The sequence below is a fragment of the Lepidochelys kempii genome, chromosome 9 (genome assembly GCF_965140285.1).
Source record: "Lepidochelys kempii isolate rLepKem1 chromosome 9, rLepKem1.hap1, whole genome shotgun sequence".
NCBI lineage: Eukaryota > Metazoa > Chordata > Testudines > Cheloniidae > Lepidochelys > Lepidochelys kempii.
Genome location: NC_136388.1, coordinates 32,262,481 through 32,280,186, shown reverse-complemented (window position 1 = coordinate 32,280,186; position 17,706 = coordinate 32,262,481). Strand labels below are relative to the sequence as shown.

Sequence of the window (17,706 nt, the reverse complement as noted above, 5' to 3'; positions counted from 1 at the left end):
TATATAAAAGATAAAACACTCATTTCTTTATAGTTTTGTCATTGATGGCTGTCATAATCTGACTCATAATTTATAACACTTTCCTATTTTGCTTCATGAAATGCAGATTTGACCCCTCCTAATGTAGGTACTGTATTAAGTACTTTTCTATACTCCATAAATGTATTTGTCCTGAAACCTTTTTGATTTTTCTATTACTATAACCACTTTTCTCCTGGTTGGTTTTGTATTGTTCTTACACTGCTGTCTTTGTTTTAATATGCCGTCACAATCATGAAAAACCCAGATACAACATAATGCATTTATAACATGGGGGCAAGACTTCCTCAATTCAATACAAATGCCATCTAGCTTCTTTCTGTGGAATTTCAACAGAATTGTGTGGGTATTACCCACACAGTGGGACCCTTCCAAGATCCAGGATCTAAAGCCTAGGAAAAGTTGGCTGGAGGGTGGTTGAAACTTCAACTATACTTCAGGAAAGGCTTCATTTTCCTGCTTTAAATTCCTCCCCTTCCTACTAGTGATTATTTCCCCCTAGTTTTTTTCCCATTATTTTCCCATATTTTCCCAATATTTTCCATTATTTCTGCCCTAAAAGAGCAGAGTGTAGTCATCCCTGTCCTTTCCTGTGTTGTTTGAGTTTAAGTTAATGAAAGCTGGCTGAGCATTAATTCGGTCTTCCTTTCAATGTACTGGATAATGCTTAATCTCTGTGGTGATCTGCATGTATAGGGACAAAGGACAGGCCCTTTCAAGATGCTCCCCTTCCCATATAAAACTGCACAGAAGAAAAGTACTGACCCCCATAGTTGCATGGACTTTATTAGGCTACTGCTCTTTTGCATCGTGCCCTCTGGGAGTGGGATCTGTCAGGAAAGTAAAACAACTGGGGGCAGGGCTTTCATTTCTCATAGAAGGCTGAGTCCTAAAAATCTCTGTCCAATGAAACATGGCCTATCCATGTTCCCCCCAGTATGCCTTTTGTCTCTGCTGTGCTGTCACTGCCTGGCCAACTGGCAGCTCATACTCCTTCCATGGGCTGTTAAAGCCACAGAGGGGAAATTATTTCTGCTCAGGGCAATAGTAACTTATGATGCAAATTGCACCAAAAGTTCTGCTGCACTGAGAGAGAGAACTGTACCATGCTAAATAGCTATTCCTTGGACACCTATGACCATCCTCCTGGCTACTCCTCACTCAGCTGAGTAGTACAATGCTGTCAGAGAGGAGAGAAGTGGCAATGTGATATGACGGAAGCTACCTCATGGCCATCTTTCTCCTCTGGATGGCTCCATGCCCCATTTCTGTGGATTTTCCATGATTTGACTTTCTTTTGCACCATGTAGCAGAACATATGCCCCTACAGTTGTTCACAAGGTATTTTTTTTAACAAGGAAATGGAAAAACAGCTGGTCAATTTTCAGCCATCTGGAAAACTTAAGAATTCTTAGGTGATGCATCATAAAGGATCTTTTTTAGAGTGGCATATTAAATATAGTAAGCTATTTTTAGTTCCTGAATTCCTACTAGTCAGAACTGCACTTTCCAACTTGCACGCTATTGCTCCTATTTGTCTGGTTTGGATTCTTTTGACAGTGTTCAGCATGCTCTTTAAGATTCTCAGTGTGAGTGGAATTGCTCAATATTTCCTTTAGTATCTATGTTTCCTTAGTATGTTTTCCTGGAAGCATTTGACTTGTGTCTTGGGAATGGACCAATGTCCTACATTTCAGTCAGGAATTGATTAGTTACCCCAAACTAACCAAGAGATCGGTAAGTCTTAAAATCTCCACTAATCCAAAAAGGGATTTAAGTCCAGAATATATCATTTCTATTCTCCTTAAATTAGTACTTGTCAGCTTGCCAGAAGCTGGGAGTGGATGACAGGGGGTGGATCACTTGATGATTGCCTGTTGTGTTCATTCCCTCTGAAGCACCTGGCATTGGCCCCTGTCGGAAGACAGGATACTGGGCTAGATAGACGATTGGTCTGACTCAGGATGGCCATTCTTATGTTCTTAATATGTAGTCTTTCTAGTTTTGAGCTTTTTTAACAGAAAAATATTGGAAAGTTGTAAATAAATGTCCTGTTGTATGATCAAATTGTTTAGACCTAAGCTGGCATCTTTTTGGCATCATTCAGCCTCCCACCTATTCCTTCAACTATGAAATTGACAAGAAATGATGACAGAAATGCAGGGAATGGGTTGAGTGTTAAAATAGTTTCCATTTTGTTTTAGCACACATTTATTAATAATTGCTTCTTTTTTTGGGGTAGGTTTTTGTTAGTAACCATAAGTTTGAAAGTGAAACCAGGAATACTGAATTACACATGACTGAAAGCCCCCGAAATTTAAAAAATATGCTGTAGAATGAGAGTCTTGTAAATTTCCCATGTGCCTAAAATTGATCCCAATACTAATTACAATTCGAGCCGGTTAGAACATTTTTGACTAAACATACTTTGTCGGAATACGTTGTATCATCAAAGCTGACACATTTCACAGAGATGTATCATTTTTGATGTTTTAATGGACAGGTTTCTGAGATCTGGGGCTCTCTTGACACTGTTGACTGGAGAAACACCTAAATAAAAAAACCTGACCTTTCTAATCTGATGGTCATTTTGACACAATTCCATTTTGCAAAAAAACATCTGAAAGGTGTTGAATTTGTTCCAATGGAGAATGAAAAAAAATTTCAAAACCTCTAATGTTGTTTCAAAATGGAATTGTCCTCCGTCCAGCTCTAATTACAAGACCAAATGAGATTCTTCTGCTGTTGTTTAACCCAGTTTGAACAAACTCAGTAACATGAACTATCCCGAGTCACAGAACTTGAACGCAGCAGCATCTGAACAAAGCTTTGATTTGCTTTTTGTTTGTTTAATAGTTAATCTCTCTTAAATAAAAACATCCCTGAGTGGGGGGAAAAAGCTCTAACTTGTGTACTGTCGATCATCCTAATAGAATAATAAGTATTTTCCAGGCACATAGGTGTTTGTTATTTCTTAAATGTGCTATTTATTGAAAAGCAAATGGCATGTGCTGTATTATATCAGCAGTAGTGTAACAGATGTTTAATGAAAAGGTACACAAGGAAAAGTATTGAATACCAGGTACTTCCTGGTCAATAAACAAGGATTAATGAGAGAGGAAGTAGGGAAATAAAAGAGTGCACATGGGAAGGGTAGCTCCACAAGTAGCAGGGAAAAACAGTAGACTGGTAAATCATTCTGTCAGAGTGGGAAAGCAGCCTTAATGATGACTAGGTACTAGTCATCAAGGTAAATGAGGACAATTCAAATCTGTGGAAAGCGCAGATTTGTCTTTCCACAGAATTTTCTGGATTCCCCAGAAGCAAAGTTGCCATTTAAAACTGCAAGAAGGATCTAGCCCTCTTGGTTGGGAAGACATCTTCACCAATGCAATGCTGTCATATTAAGTCTGTAGCCATGCAAACTGAAAAAGTGAGGTCTATTGCACTGGAAAAGTCTCTCAAGGGCAAGGATCATGTCCCCAGTGCTTTGAGCTCCTGCTGGGGAAATACAGTAACTCCTCACTTAAAGTTGTCCCGGTTAATGTTGTTACATTGTTGATCAATTAGGGAACATGCTCGTTTATAAGGGAGCATTGCACAACTTTAAGGTTGTTTGGCAGCCACCTGCTTTGTCCATTGCAGCTAGCTGGTGGGGGCTTGGAACCAGGGTGGGCCAGAAGCCCCTCCCCCCCCCCCCATCAGCTCCCCGCTCCCCTAAGTTCCCTGTGCAGCAGCTGCCCAGCAGGCTATCAATTGCCTGTAGTTCAGCTGTCCCTCCCCTACTGCCACGTGCTGCTCCTGCCCTCTGCCTTGGAGCTGCTCCCCAAGCCTCCTGCTTGCTGGGGAGGGGGAGGTGAGGGGGACTAATATCAGGGTGTCCCCCTGCTCCCGGTTACTCCATCTCCATAGAGCAGGGGGGACACACGACAGGGCTACGGACAGAGGGAGCTTCCTGGCAGCAGCTGCTACGGTCTCAGCTTGCTGATTAACTTAACAAGGCAGTGTACTTAAGAGTGGTGTCCAGTACTTAAAGGGGAAATGCGCATCTCTCTCTCACACACACATTGTGTGCATCTGTCTGCCATGTTGTCTTCCCTCCCTCCATTCCTGCTGCCTTGTAGAGTGTGAGGCTACATTAACAACGAGTTAACCCCTTGAGGGCTCAGCCAATTGTTAGTTCATCATTTAGCAGTAAGGCATTCCCTGGGAAATATCCCACCCTCTGACTCCACCATCACAATCAAGCTTCACAATCATCTGCGCTGGGTACAGTATTAAATTGTTTAAAACTTATACTGTGTGTGTATATATATAAACACCTCTCTTTTGTCCAACAAAAAAGTTTCCCTGGAAACTAACCCTCCCTATTTACATTAATTCTTATGGGGAAATTGGATTCGCTTAACATCATTTTGCTTAAAGTTGCATTTTTCAGGAACTGTGATGGGGTCAAGACTCACCACCACTGGCGCCTCCCACTGGTTGTTCCAGGAATTAGCTCTGTCTGCTGCAGAGCATCCTCAGTGCGTGGTGTCTTGCCCGTTGTCTGTTCTGCTGCCCTGGGACCCACATTGCTCCCTGCTTGGCAGTGTCCACTTCAGGACACTGCCCTCCAGCAGCACCCCCTACTCCAGACTCACCCCCTTCCAAGAGGGGGGGCATTAACAGCAGTATTTGGGACTAGCTCCTGCCTCAATGGCCAACCAGAACCCAAAGTCTAGCCCCTTAGCTCAGGGGCAAGTTGCAGTCCATGTTGGCCACTGTCTTCCATAGCCAGGTGCAGGGGAAGGCGGGGGACCCAGGCCCACCTGCTACTCTGGGTCCCAACCCAGGGACCCTCTAGCAGAAGCCTCTTTCTGCCCTCCTTTGTTCCCCTCTTGTCCACCTATTCTTCCCTGGGCTACTTCCCCTATGGCCTTGTGCACCTTCTTAGCCCTTTGTAGCAGGGTCTGCCGCCTAGCAGGTAACAGGGCTGGAGCCCTCCCTCTCCTGCTCCCCCAAGCCTGCCCAGCAGTGCTCTGTCCAAGGTGTTAACTCCTTGCTTCAGGAGCCTGTCCTTCTCCTTCACTAGTCAGGGAGAAACTGCCTTCTTCTCTGCTAGGCCACCTTTATATAGAGCCTCGCCCAGCCCTGATTAGCTGCCTCTTCCTTTCCCTGATCGGCCCTCCACAGGCCTTTATTGATTGGCTGCTGGTCTGCACAGCCTTAAAAGGCCTGTTCCAGCCCTTTTCTCAGGCGGTGGGGTGACTACCCCACCACAGGAAAATAACTACAATGTTAAGTGAGGAGTTACTGTACTGTATATAGAAGCAGCAAATATTGGGGCTCTCTGCAGAGAGGACAGAAGTTGTACTGTCTTTAAGGAATTAAGATACCATGACAATAGGTGCTCTAGAAATACCTTTGACAGACAGATGCAACTTAAAACAGATTTAAACATGCTGTTTATCACAGTATCAACCAAACTATCTTCTGTTGGATTTCACTTGATCATTAACATTGCTATTACTCCTCAGCACTTGCTCCACAATACAAATCTTAAATGTCTAAAATACAAACCAATAATATGTCTGATATTGTATTGTATGGAAAAACATTTTTATAGAAAAATATATTTTCATAGTCTTCCCTGTGATGTGTCTGGCCTTGTGTCTAGAATCCAGAGATCTTGAGTGTGTCAGGACTTTCTCAATCCCTTGGCCAACAGAGATTATTCCTATAGAAAAGATACACTCATTTTCAAGAAAAAAATTGTACCATAGGAACTATTTAGAATAACTTTTGGTGTTGTATGTGTATAAATGATTTAAACCTGGCCTCTTAAGACATCTTCTCCAAGTCATTAATATGGATTACATCTATTGCTATAGGAGAAAGTAAGGAAGAGACGACATTCCGGAACTGGATGAATTCTCTGGGTGTAAACCCATATATTAACCACTTGTACAGGTAAAACTTTGAGTTCTAATTTTTATTTAGTTATTGATTTAGTCATTAGCTCTTTTAGATGCAATTAAATAGATATTTATGTCTCACTGGAAAACCCCACAAACACAATATCCAGAAAGTGAAGCTGCATTTCCAAGAGAACTATAAATAATAGAAAACAGCATTACTTAATATTTTTTTAAAAAGCAAAAATCAAGTACTGAGCCTACTGCAGTGAGTTTTGCAAGTAGGGCATTGGCTAGTCTAAAACATTTGGTTTAGGTGTTACCCAGAACCTGATATGGAATGTCAGGAATTAAGAGTAGGTAAGTGTTAATTGTTCTGAGAGAAAAGGGTTTCATACTATACAATGGTATTTCTGTTTGTGCAACAAGCAAAACATGTTATGAGAATTAGTGTTAACTATTAAATGATAAAAGTAAATGTCAACTATGTCAGGAAATTTACATCCAACTCTGTCACTTTTCTCTGGTTCCATAGCATAAGCAGCTGTTGTGGGGTGGATGACTATACTATATGACATGATGATTAAAAGAGTTGTTGTTTCCAGCGCCTCCGATCTTCTATTACTGTTACCTCCAGTGAATCTGTATAGGTAGTAGCTCCAGGAGGAAGTCCTGGGCAAAAAAGCCTACCATAGACAAACACTTTGTGTGCCTCCATTTATTCATCTGTAAAAAGGATATAATAATATTTAAACTATCTCAAGGGATTTTGGTGAGATTTAAGGTTTATAAAAGACTTCTGAGATCCTTGGATGAAAGAAACTAGAAAGTGCAAAATATTATTATTCATTGTTTCAGTAAGTGATGTAGGCAATTAAGATCCTTTCTGAACTAACTGGGAAAATATAGATACTGACATAGTAGACTAGGAGGAGTTGCAGTTGGTGTGATCATGGTAGGCTCACGGGGCTAACCTCCACTCATTTCACAGTAATATCTGCAAGCTAACTAGAAAAGGTATTGCGGGCTTCCTTCAAATAGTTAAGAGCTGCTTATGCTTTTTCATACTCTGTTGCATCTAAGCTGATTTGCTAAACCTTCACATTCACCTAAAAGAACCAAATCTTGGAAGGTATACTTAACACTGACAAGGATTTCCTCCCTCTGCTATGTCTCACAGAGACTAACTATAGTGAACATTTTAATGTTTATTCTATTACTAGCTTAAATGAGTTTAAATAGGAACTTTTGTACTCAGGAAATCTTCAAATACATAGGGGATTAAAAAACTTAAATCCACTTACTTTTCCAACATTTCTCATCATTTTTGAAATTGTGCTGCGCAGGCAGTTAGATCATATCCAAGCAATTTGAAAAAGTAATATAGGGAGCAACAATGATGTGTATATGTTTAAATGTTGTTGGTAAAACCTGATTCCATGTGTTCATGCTGCTAGGATTCATTGGCCCATTTTGTTTTATAACTCATATAAAGTGAGGTTGTCTATAGTATAGATTGTTTTAAAATGGACAACACCTACAACTAATGACTAATTTCCAAATGTAGGTCTGTTTAAAAAAATAGGAATGCTACTTATAATTGGGAAAATAATAGTTTTCTTAACTCTCTTCTTACTCAAAGGCTGAGACACTGTTTTTGCTTCATCTTTCTAATTATGTTCACCTATGGACAGAAACCAAGCATGGAGAATTTCAGCCTTGAATGTTTCAGAAAGGTCTGAACAACTCAAAATGGAGGATTTTAATGGCAACTGTTTGGCAACCTTAACTATTAGTGGTTGCTTTCCTATACCAGCTATAAATTCAATATCTAGGGACAGTCAGTGGTCCTACCTATTCAGTGAGAGTTGTGAGAATAACAAAACTGTGAAATTAATTTAACTTATGGGAGGGATCAACCAATGAAAGGTTTAAATGTGGAGAAACCTGTTCAAAGACTGGTGCAGGGTTTTGTTTTGTTATTTATGTGAGTGGAATTTCTTTTTTGCACTCTCTCATCTGTTCATTTTCAGGGGTCTCATATTCTTGTTAATATACTTAAAAAGCACTCTCAATTCTTTTTCTGCTGCTTTGATTTAGTGACCTTGCTGACGCTTTAGTGATCTTCCAGCTGTATGAAATGATTCGTGTGCCAGTAGAATGGAACCATGTTAACAAACCTCCGTATCCTGCACTTGGTGGTAACATGAAAAAAGTCAGTAAATATTCTGTGGTGCATTCAGTTATAATGGACACCTACTAGTGCATTGTATTGTATCATCTTGAATTGTGTGAGCTTGTGTCCCTGGACTGTTAGCTCTTAGTTAAGTTGGCCATATGTTTCAGTTTTACTGGGACAATCCTGCTTAAAAGTACCACAGGGTATTTTCCCAAGGAAAAAGGAGTATTTGTGCTATATGTATCTTGTTGGTTTTTACACACACCACTTTTTGGTAGTATGAGAAGCTGGGAAAATTCATTTAATTTATTAATGCTAGTCTATGCTGTATGAGTTCTGCTCAGTGTGGTACACTTGAGTTACTTCAGAAACTAATATTTGTTCACATTAGAATCCTTGTGAAAAGTAAAAAATCAGGACCTAGATATTTGAAGAGTGGGTTAATGTGTGGGATGCTCCCTCACAGTGCAATTTTACATCAGGCTGTTTGAGTTTGTACAGACCTTGCAAAATCTAAGTTTTTTGGTCAGTTGTATGATTATGGCAATGCCAAAAATGGAGACAAGTGTATTGATTAGCTGTTATTTAAACAATTCTGTAAAGATCTTGTATGTTAAATATAAAAAAGACTCACTCTGATTGTTTAGGATTCAGATTCATAGATTTTTAAGGCAGAAAAGACCATTATGATTGGAGTATGGTGAAATGAGAACTCCTCTTTTACATGTACATTGGCAGTTTTAGATTACAACACAGGATACATTCACTTAGATTAATTTATAACGGAAGCATTTCTTTTATATTTTAGAATCTCAGCACCTATCATTAGGATCTTACATTTTACAATGAATTCCATAACCCTTCTCCAAGTTCCTAAGCCTGGGTCTGTCTTTTCCTTATTTTTTCTATGATCCAAACTCAGCCTTGATGTATGCAAGTGCAACTTCATTGACTTCAGTGGAGATGCAACGGCTTACACCAGGTGTCACTTTGACTCCATGTGCTCAGCTCTGTCAGACAGAGAATGCAAATGTAATGTTCATCGGGGTGCTGGAACAATTTTTATAGTGGGGGTGCTGAGAGCCATTGAACCAAAGTGTAAACCCTGTATACAATGGAAACCCCTTCAAGCCATGGGGTGCTGCAGCACCCCCTGCACCCCTAGTTCCAGCACCTATGGTTTTCATTCATTCAGCTGGGAATAAGATTGTCACGGGAATCTTATATATTTGTATTTTGATCTTCAAAAATGGTGCAGCAGTATAATGACTTAAAAGTAGTTCTGAAAGAGTTAACGGACCTTACATGGTCCCCAGTCTCAGCATGGGTAACACTGGGACAAGATTGCTCAAAATATTATTAAGCCTATATGTGATATTAATACTTTTCATATCTATAAAGTTTAAACATTTCATTTTTAGATTGAGAATTGTAATTATGCAGTGGAAATTGGGAAGACAAAGGCCAAATTCTCCCTGGTTGGTATTGCTGGACAGGACCTAAATGATGGCAATGCAACTCTGACGTTGGCATTGGTGTGGCAGCTGATGAGAAGGTGAGGAGTTTTTGCAATTGTTATATGCATGCAGAGCTTAATGGTATCCATACAAAACCATGACAAGTTAGTCAGTTTTTTGCATCCTGTCTGCAAATTTTTTTCATAATCTAAGGGCTAAATTCCCCTGTCTGCGGTGAAGACTGAAATATCTGGGCCTAGAAATTACAGAAATATACAGTATGCTGCAGTGAAATACTCATTGTTACTGTGCTCTGTATGAATTAATGCTACTGGAAGTATTAAAGAGGGACAGTAGTCCTCCCCCTGTTTAAGACTGAAACCTAGCCTTTTGTACTGTATAAAATTAAATCAAGACCTATTTCACTAACATCAAAATTAAAATAATAATTTTGCGGATTAAAGCAGAATCTAAATAATTTCAGTTCAAATTCTTGTTGAAGTAATTATCTTGATTTTGAAATCAAAATTAGTAATACAGCTTGTTTATATTCTTAACATTTTTAATTATTTAAATTCAACAGAAAAATCTCGGCCTTTTGTAAATTAAGAACCACCATCAATGATGTCAGGTCCAAAATTTCCCCTGTCCCATAAAGTACTTATGTATTGGCTTTCTGAAAATATCATCAACACATAGAAATAAGGCAGCAACACTGTCAACAGTCCTTTCATTGTACTTATTTAAATAGAAGTTGATGGAGCTATGGCAGTTTATACCACCCAAAGATCTGTCCCATATTATGGAATTGTGTAAAACTGCAAAAATACTGAGTGTACAACAAATAGTGAACCAACTGTGACAGGTTCCCCCAGGGGTGCCACCTGGAACTGAGGTACCATTGAGCCCTCTGACCCAGAAGCCTGGGCTCTCTCTCACACTACGTTGCTGTGACGAGCTGCAAAGCCCTCCAAGTTTTCACTTTCACCAACATTCACACAGGTAGGGATTCACCCAGCTGCAGTTAAATTCAGGCTTTCTAACCACCAGCCTCCCAGCCTAAGACCCCAGAGCAGCACTGTCCTGCCCAGGTCAAATCTGGCTAATATATGGGTTTAATACCCGGTCCGCCTCTCCCTCAATGTGAAGAGGACCATGCACACTTGTGGTAACCAAGCTGAGATTTTCCCCAGACACCTTAGTCAAATGTACACTGGTTTGGATTAAAACATAAAATAAATTTATTAACTATGAAAAGACATATTTTAAGTGATTATAAGTGATAGCAAACAGATCAAAGCAGATTACCTAGTAAATAAACAAAAACGCAAACTGAGCTTAACATACTAGATAGGTAGGATATGAATTAGCACATTCTCACCCTGAGTGATAAACAGGCTGTCAGATTCTTAAGGCACAAGCTGCCTTTGCTTTGCAGCTTGGGTTTCTCAGGTTTTCATACACAGTCTAGAAATCCCTCTAGCTTGGGACCATCACTTCCCCCATTTCAGTCTTTGTTCCTCAGGTGTTTCCAGGTGTGGTGTTGTAGGGGGAGTGAGGTACCATCATGATGTCATTTCCCCCTTTTATATCTTCTTTTCACTTGCTGGAAAGCTCTTCTGCTGTGACATGGGTCAAACAGTTCCCACTGTGTAGTGTTATCTCTGAGAGGTTTCTACTCAGTTCTGGGGTACTTCTTGTGCTTGTGTGTTAAGAAGTCATTAACATGGTTTAGCCTTTTTAATGTTGTATCTGAAAGGCTGCTTGTGGGTGTTTTCAACCTCACAATATGTTTCAGTAACACATACAAAGCCAAACTTCATAACTTCACATACGATATTAGCACATACAGTCCAATGAGATATTAATGTCTAGCAGATCAAGACTTTTAGAATTATACCTCACAAAGCATACTTTGTGCAAAACATATCCTAATTATCTGACAACGGTGAATAAGGGGGTGCCAGGGTGCCATACCAATTGTTGGAACAAAATGAAAATTCTCCATTAGATCAAAGTTCTCTTGGATATCTCTCCTTAAGATGATCCTATTTCTTCTTAAACAGTTATTTCTGAATGTTTTTTCTTGTGCAATTGTATGTATTGGCTGGTAATGGAAATCTGGAAAAATCCCGGCATTACATATTTGAAATTCAGAATTTTTACAATGCACCATTGTTGAAGAACTGGTTTATGGACTAAGAAATAATGACAAGAATTTAAAAAGTCATAGTTTAAAAAAACCCCACCAAACCAAAACAAACACCATAAGTGCCAACTCCATGGGTGTTCTAGGGCTGGAGCACCCACAGAAAAAAATTAGTGGGTGCTTAGCACTCACTGGCAGCAGCTCCCGCCCCCCCCCAGTGCCTGCTGCCCGCCTGCTGCCCCACCGATCAGTGCCTCCCCTCCCTCCCAGTGCTTCCTACCCGCCGCAATCAGCTGTTTCGCGGCATGCAGGAGGGGGCGAAACTGGGCGGGAAGAGGTGGGGTGGGGCAGGGCAGAAAGAGGCAGGGTGGGGGGCAGGGCCTGGGGTGGAGAGGGAAGAGGTGGGATGGGGATGGGGTGGAGGCAGGAAGAGGCAGGGCTGGGGTGAGCACCTCCCAGGCCCAGAGGAATCCGGTGCCTATGACAAACACCATCCTTGGACAGCATTAATGCTATAAAGTAGATTATTTATTTCACTTTACTCCCAATTCCCCTTATTGTATGGAGCAGTGATTCACTCTGGTGGATCCCAAAGCAAGACTGAGATCTATGTTTGTGAAATCAAAGTCCTCCTAGTAGATCTAGCAGGAAATTGTACAATACTCTTGTATAATAATTTCAATTTTCTTTTATAAAAGAAAAATGTGATTCTAAGCCACAAAAATTGGCATAGAGATTCAGGGGCAGTATATTTACATGACTTTTATTTCACTTTTTAAAGTGATTAGAAGTCAAGTTGATATACCATTTAATTTCACCAAATGAAGTTTGTTATGATATGGTAGATAAAATATATGTCGAAAATCTGATGGTGGATAGTATGATATCTGGAATATAATTATATGCTCGTGACAGCTAACAAAATATTTTTGAAGTAGAAAAATAGGTTCCAAAAATAGCTTACAGTGTAAAATAAGATGGAAAGGTGAATGGTTTGTACATAGGCCTCTTCTGAAGAAATATTTTACTATCTTTTACTGCATAATATTAGGAACAGAGAATCGTTCTTTATTTCATTTTTAGAGTCAAACACTGTTTTCTTTTGGTTATAGGTATACTCTGAATGTACTATCAGACCTTGGAGAGGGGGAAAAAGTAAATGATGAAATTATTATTAAATGGGTGAATCAAACTCTTGCAAATGCAAACAAGAAAACCTCAATTACCAGCTTCAAGGTAATCAAGAGTCTACATCAGGACAGAAGATAAGTAAATGTATCAGATATGGGATTTTTAAAGGGACCGTGCCATATAGTTTAGGTTCAACATTGGCTCTACCTTCAATTGGCATAATCTGATAAAAGAATGTCTTTTGGATTCTATCTTCAAAAATGTTCCACAACTCTCGTGATAAGAAATGAAAAGCAAAATCAAATGATAGTCACTACTTATGTAAGATTATAAAGCCAAATTATTTTCAAAGGGGCTTTTAATTTGTCAATAATTTTCCATGTGTCAGTGTGGCTAACTAGACACTTCCCTGATTTGCCTGTGCAGGTATGGAGTTTTGGGCACCCTGAAACTTATGGATACAAATATAGAGTACAATTTTGAAAACGCATCTTGTTTTGAAATAATTTCTCAGCACTTTTGAAATATTTCAGCCCTTTGAAACTATTTTCTCCTGTGCTGTAGCAGAACCAGCAGAGGGAGCACAAGTTAACCACAAACAGTAGTCACCAATTTGTTGACACCTCTACAAATGCACAGCAGACCTAACAAAACAGATCAGTGTCAGCTTGTACTTTGTAAAAACACAGGGGAAATATATTTGCCAAATGGAAAAGGAGAAAACTGATAGAAAAAGTTTATCCTTCTGCATTTAATACACATCTGCCCAATCACTCAAGAGTGTCTTTATCTCTCTCTCTCTTTTGAAATGATAGATTGATAACCACACTTGCACACCAGTGTAACCCCACAGTAAGCATGTAACTTCAATGCACACTTTAAAACAATTAGGCATCTATGCTGGCCACGGTAGGAGATGAAGAGCCAAGCTATTTAAATATTTTAGAACTCACTATGTTGTGCAACACAGTTATGCAAGGATTTTGCTCAACAAAATGTCCAATTTTAATTAGGGAAGATTATTTATCCAGTCCTTGACATCAGTTCCTGCTCTGTGAGCTTGAGTGTCCTCTCATTTAAACCAGTGTAAATCAGTAATAACACTGGTATAAATCAGGTGTAAATGAGAAGAGAATCTGGCCCATTATCTTCATTAATAAACTCTTGTTAAAAATTGATTGGTCTGACAATGCTAAGTCATAAAAATTACTGAAAAGTATTTTTTCAGTGTCTGATTTTTGATCTAGGGAGATATTACTTGACATATTTTTCCCCCTCCACTTAAAAAAAATACTGACTGTTCTATATACACATGCATCAGTAAGAATAATTAGACATTTATTATTTGAATTTTTCTTCAGTCTTGGGTTTCCAACAAAACCAAACAGCATGCATGTGTAGAATAGAGAGGGTCATAGGTCACTGAAATTCATTATAGACCATTAAAGTAGAACCATGCTGGACTGGCAACCGCCCAAGTAATTAGAATTACAGAGATTTTTTGACCTCTGAATTTGGGGAGACACACATCAGCTTAATCTCCTCAAACTAATGAAGTGCTATGATTAAATGCACAGATTCTGGTGGCACTATGAGAATTGGAGTGAACTGGAAACCTTAGGTTAATCTGGTTGGTGAGGGCAGGCATATCACTTGGATTATATGATGAGCCTCTTAGGGAATGGAGCAAACTGCTTCCCACTTTGGCACCTCCGGCTGATTGATCTCTTGACTCATCTTGCACTAGGCTGCTCATATGCTGTAACAGTTGGAAGGAAGCAAATGCAGCAGAGGCACCTGGTATTTTAAGGTTAAAAGGAAGCACATCTTAGTACTTTGAGAATTTTGTTTCTATCTGAATTCTAGAATTAGACAGACTAGGCCATAAACTGGCAGCAGGAAATAGTTCCATTAGGAGAAAGGGGAAAAGATGAAAATACTTACGTACACTGAAATGTTATTCAGGCAATAACTTTCTGATTTTTTAAAAGAAGCTTTAATAGTACTTGGACTGCTTAGGACTCCTTTCAAAGTTTGGTCATTTATTTATACATAGGGAAAAATAGCTTATTATCTTGGAAATAGGAGAGAACTCTGAAAAGTAGGGCAAGAGGTAAAACAGCAGTATGGGGAATGGTGTTCTCTCTTCTTATTTAAGTGGAGGGAAGAAAACTACGGCATGTGAGGTGTATGTTTGGGCAGGGAGGGCTAGACAGACAGAGACAACAGCTGTGCTGCTTTCCGCATCTCAACAGCAACATTTAATGGGGCGCTGCTAGCTGGTGAGGAACAATGCCTTGATGTGGCATGATCCCCTGGTGGTGGGGGACTAAAGTCCACAGCAAATTGGTGCAGATGTTACTGTTGGTTTGACTAGCGTTAACTCCTCTATATGGCATTAATATTTAATGAATGGACAATGCACAGTTGTAGGTGGGGAGTCATACCACAGCATAAGATGATTGTTTCCGGAGAGAAACAGAAGACTTGAAAACTGCACAGGAAAGGTTGAACTCGGCAAGTGTGTAGGGGCTCAGTGAGGTTTGACCCTGATTTTTCCATTATATAACTGCATGACATGTAATAGAAAAATATAACATGAAGTTGAAAGTTGCACCTTTGAAGAAAAGATTGGGGACCAACTTTTCCCCTCAGGGGCAGCACCAGGGGCCTGTCACAGTGGCCTGTCCACTCACTGCAGTGGTACCGTCCTGTGGTGTATCTGGGATTAGCTCACCACTTGAAGTTTCTCAGCACTTTGTCCCAGTTTCTCACTCTGCAGCCTCTTTTATGCCTCACGAGCTGCAGCGCTTCCTCTTCACGGCTTGTCTAGTCCCTGCCTCGTGGGATATCTATGTCTCTCTGAACAAACTGCTTCTGGCAGATCTTCACAGTCCACTGCCCTGTCCATGCCACTCCACCAGTGGCTGGTAGGGGAACCCAGGCCCACCCTCTACCCTGGGTTCCAGCCTCAGGACCCTACAATCAGCAGCTAAGATCCATGTGGTGTCACCTTTGCTGCTGTTTTCCCTAGGTTTCCTCCTAATCTTTTCTCTCAACCCTGAGAGTGAGAGCTGATGCTCTTCCCACCCCCTTCTGCTCTTCTCTCACTGGTTTTATACAAGCCCTGTTGGGCTTCAGGTTCAGTTTGGATTGTATATCTCTCACACCCCTCCCCCACAGCTCACCCAGGTGTAGCCCATCCTGTCAGGTAGCCCCTTCTAAGCCAGTTTTGATCCCTTCATGGCGTGGTGTCATCCCATCACAGGGCCATAAAGCTAGCTCACCTGGTCAACTGTGGCTGTTCCCTGTGTAAGGAATGACCAGATGACATAAACTTGAGGGCGTGGCTTGAGTGCCATTAAGCTTTATCAACCCCTAGCTGCCAGAACTGTCTTTCAGAATGCTGGCAGTCAGGCACAAATTAGAGCAGCCCTGAGGCCACCTTTGCCTTTGTCATGCTGTCTGGAGTGGTTCACGATCATGAGTGCCAGCCTCAGGACAGACTATCAAGAAAGCTGTGCAGAGAGCCCAAACGGGTTATATGTTCTGTAATTAGATTTCACCAACCCAGTAACAAATGTGAACTCCTGAAGCACTATAACAGTCTTACCATGGAGTCACAGACAGTCCTCTTGGGCACCCAGGCAAGCTGAACTTAGCTGGTTGCTATACAGCAAAGATCACAAAAGATTCAGTTTGGTTTAAGTCCCAACAGACCAGTCACTTACCCCAGGTCAATTTCTACCTTAAAGCTCACACCAAAGACATCGCTTGTGGCCAATTCTGTAATGAACTAAGTAAGGGTTATTAACTAGGAAAAAGAAATTTAGATTTTTTAGCATCAGCAATATGCCCAATACATAAAAATTAAAACCGTGGCTGTCTTGAAGATCTTATAATCTTAAAAGATCAGTCACTGCTGTTAATAACAATACTGGTGTCACTAAATGAAGCAAACGGTTCATATTTGTTTAGCAGTACCAGTTCTGAAAGAGACAAACTACATGGATTATTAAGCTGATCTTTGAAAACTCCTGCTGACTTCACCGTAAGTTTTCTACAGGCAAGGAAAGCAGGATTGGGCCTTTAAGTAGTAAAAAGAATAAACTATGATGCTATCTTTAAAAAAATATTTGGTTTCCATAGATTTTTAGTTTGCATTGTAAAAATACTACTAGGAGAATTAAAGAAAACCCATTGATTAATATTAATTAATTCTTTAACTCTTTCTTTTAGGACAAATCTATTAGCACTAGTTTACCTGTACTAGATTTAATAGATGCCATTGCACCAAAAGCAATTCGTCAAGAAATGGTCAAGAGAGAAGATCTTTCTGAACAAGACAAACTGAATAATGCTAAGTAAGCGTTTAAATCATATTTTATATTTTCTTGCACAGAAATGAAGCCTTGGAATTATTGATACATCAAAAGAGAATAATATTTACCTACATTTGTTTTTTAGATATGGATAAATTACATTTTAAATGGTAAAATTTCTCGACATTTTTTCTAGCATATTGAAAATACCACGCCAAATTCACTGTTGCTGTAAACTGGCAACTCCACTGAAGTTGTTATATTAATTGTCTGACATAGCCCCTAATAGTTAAGAAAAATAAATGCTCCAGTAGATTCAAGCAAAATAAATGTTCCAGCACAACTTTTAATACGTCAAGCAAAATAAATGTCTCAGTGCAACTGTTAATACTTATTTTCATTCAGTAAATTACATTCATTTCCCCAACATTGAAATATTGATTGGATGTGTATTTTTTACCTTTTTATTAAAATGTGTTAATAGTCATGGTATGTCTCAAAACATAGGGAATAGATACTAGTAAAATAATAT

At 39.8% G+C, this 17,706-nt stretch overlaps 1 protein-coding gene across 4 annotated transcripts in view; it reads left to right on the top strand.

Moving 5' to 3' along the window:
- PLS1 (plastin 1) overlaps positions 1-17,706 on the top strand; it is an 83,817-nt gene that overhangs the window by 65,131 nt on the left and 980 nt on the right. For all 4 annotated transcript variants that reach the window (XM_073359778.1, XM_073359782.2, XM_073359780.1 and 1 more), the window contains 5 exons: positions 5,913-5,991; positions 8,037-8,151; positions 9,537-9,670; positions 12,834-12,957; positions 17,092-17,216. In XM_073359778.1, the coding sequence (XP_073215879.1) occupies positions 5,913-5,991; positions 8,037-8,151; positions 9,537-9,670; positions 12,834-12,957; positions 17,092-17,216 (577 nt within the window). The remainder of the gene's footprint in view (positions 1-5,912; positions 5,992-8,036; positions 8,152-9,536; positions 9,671-12,833; positions 12,958-17,091; positions 17,217-17,706) is intronic.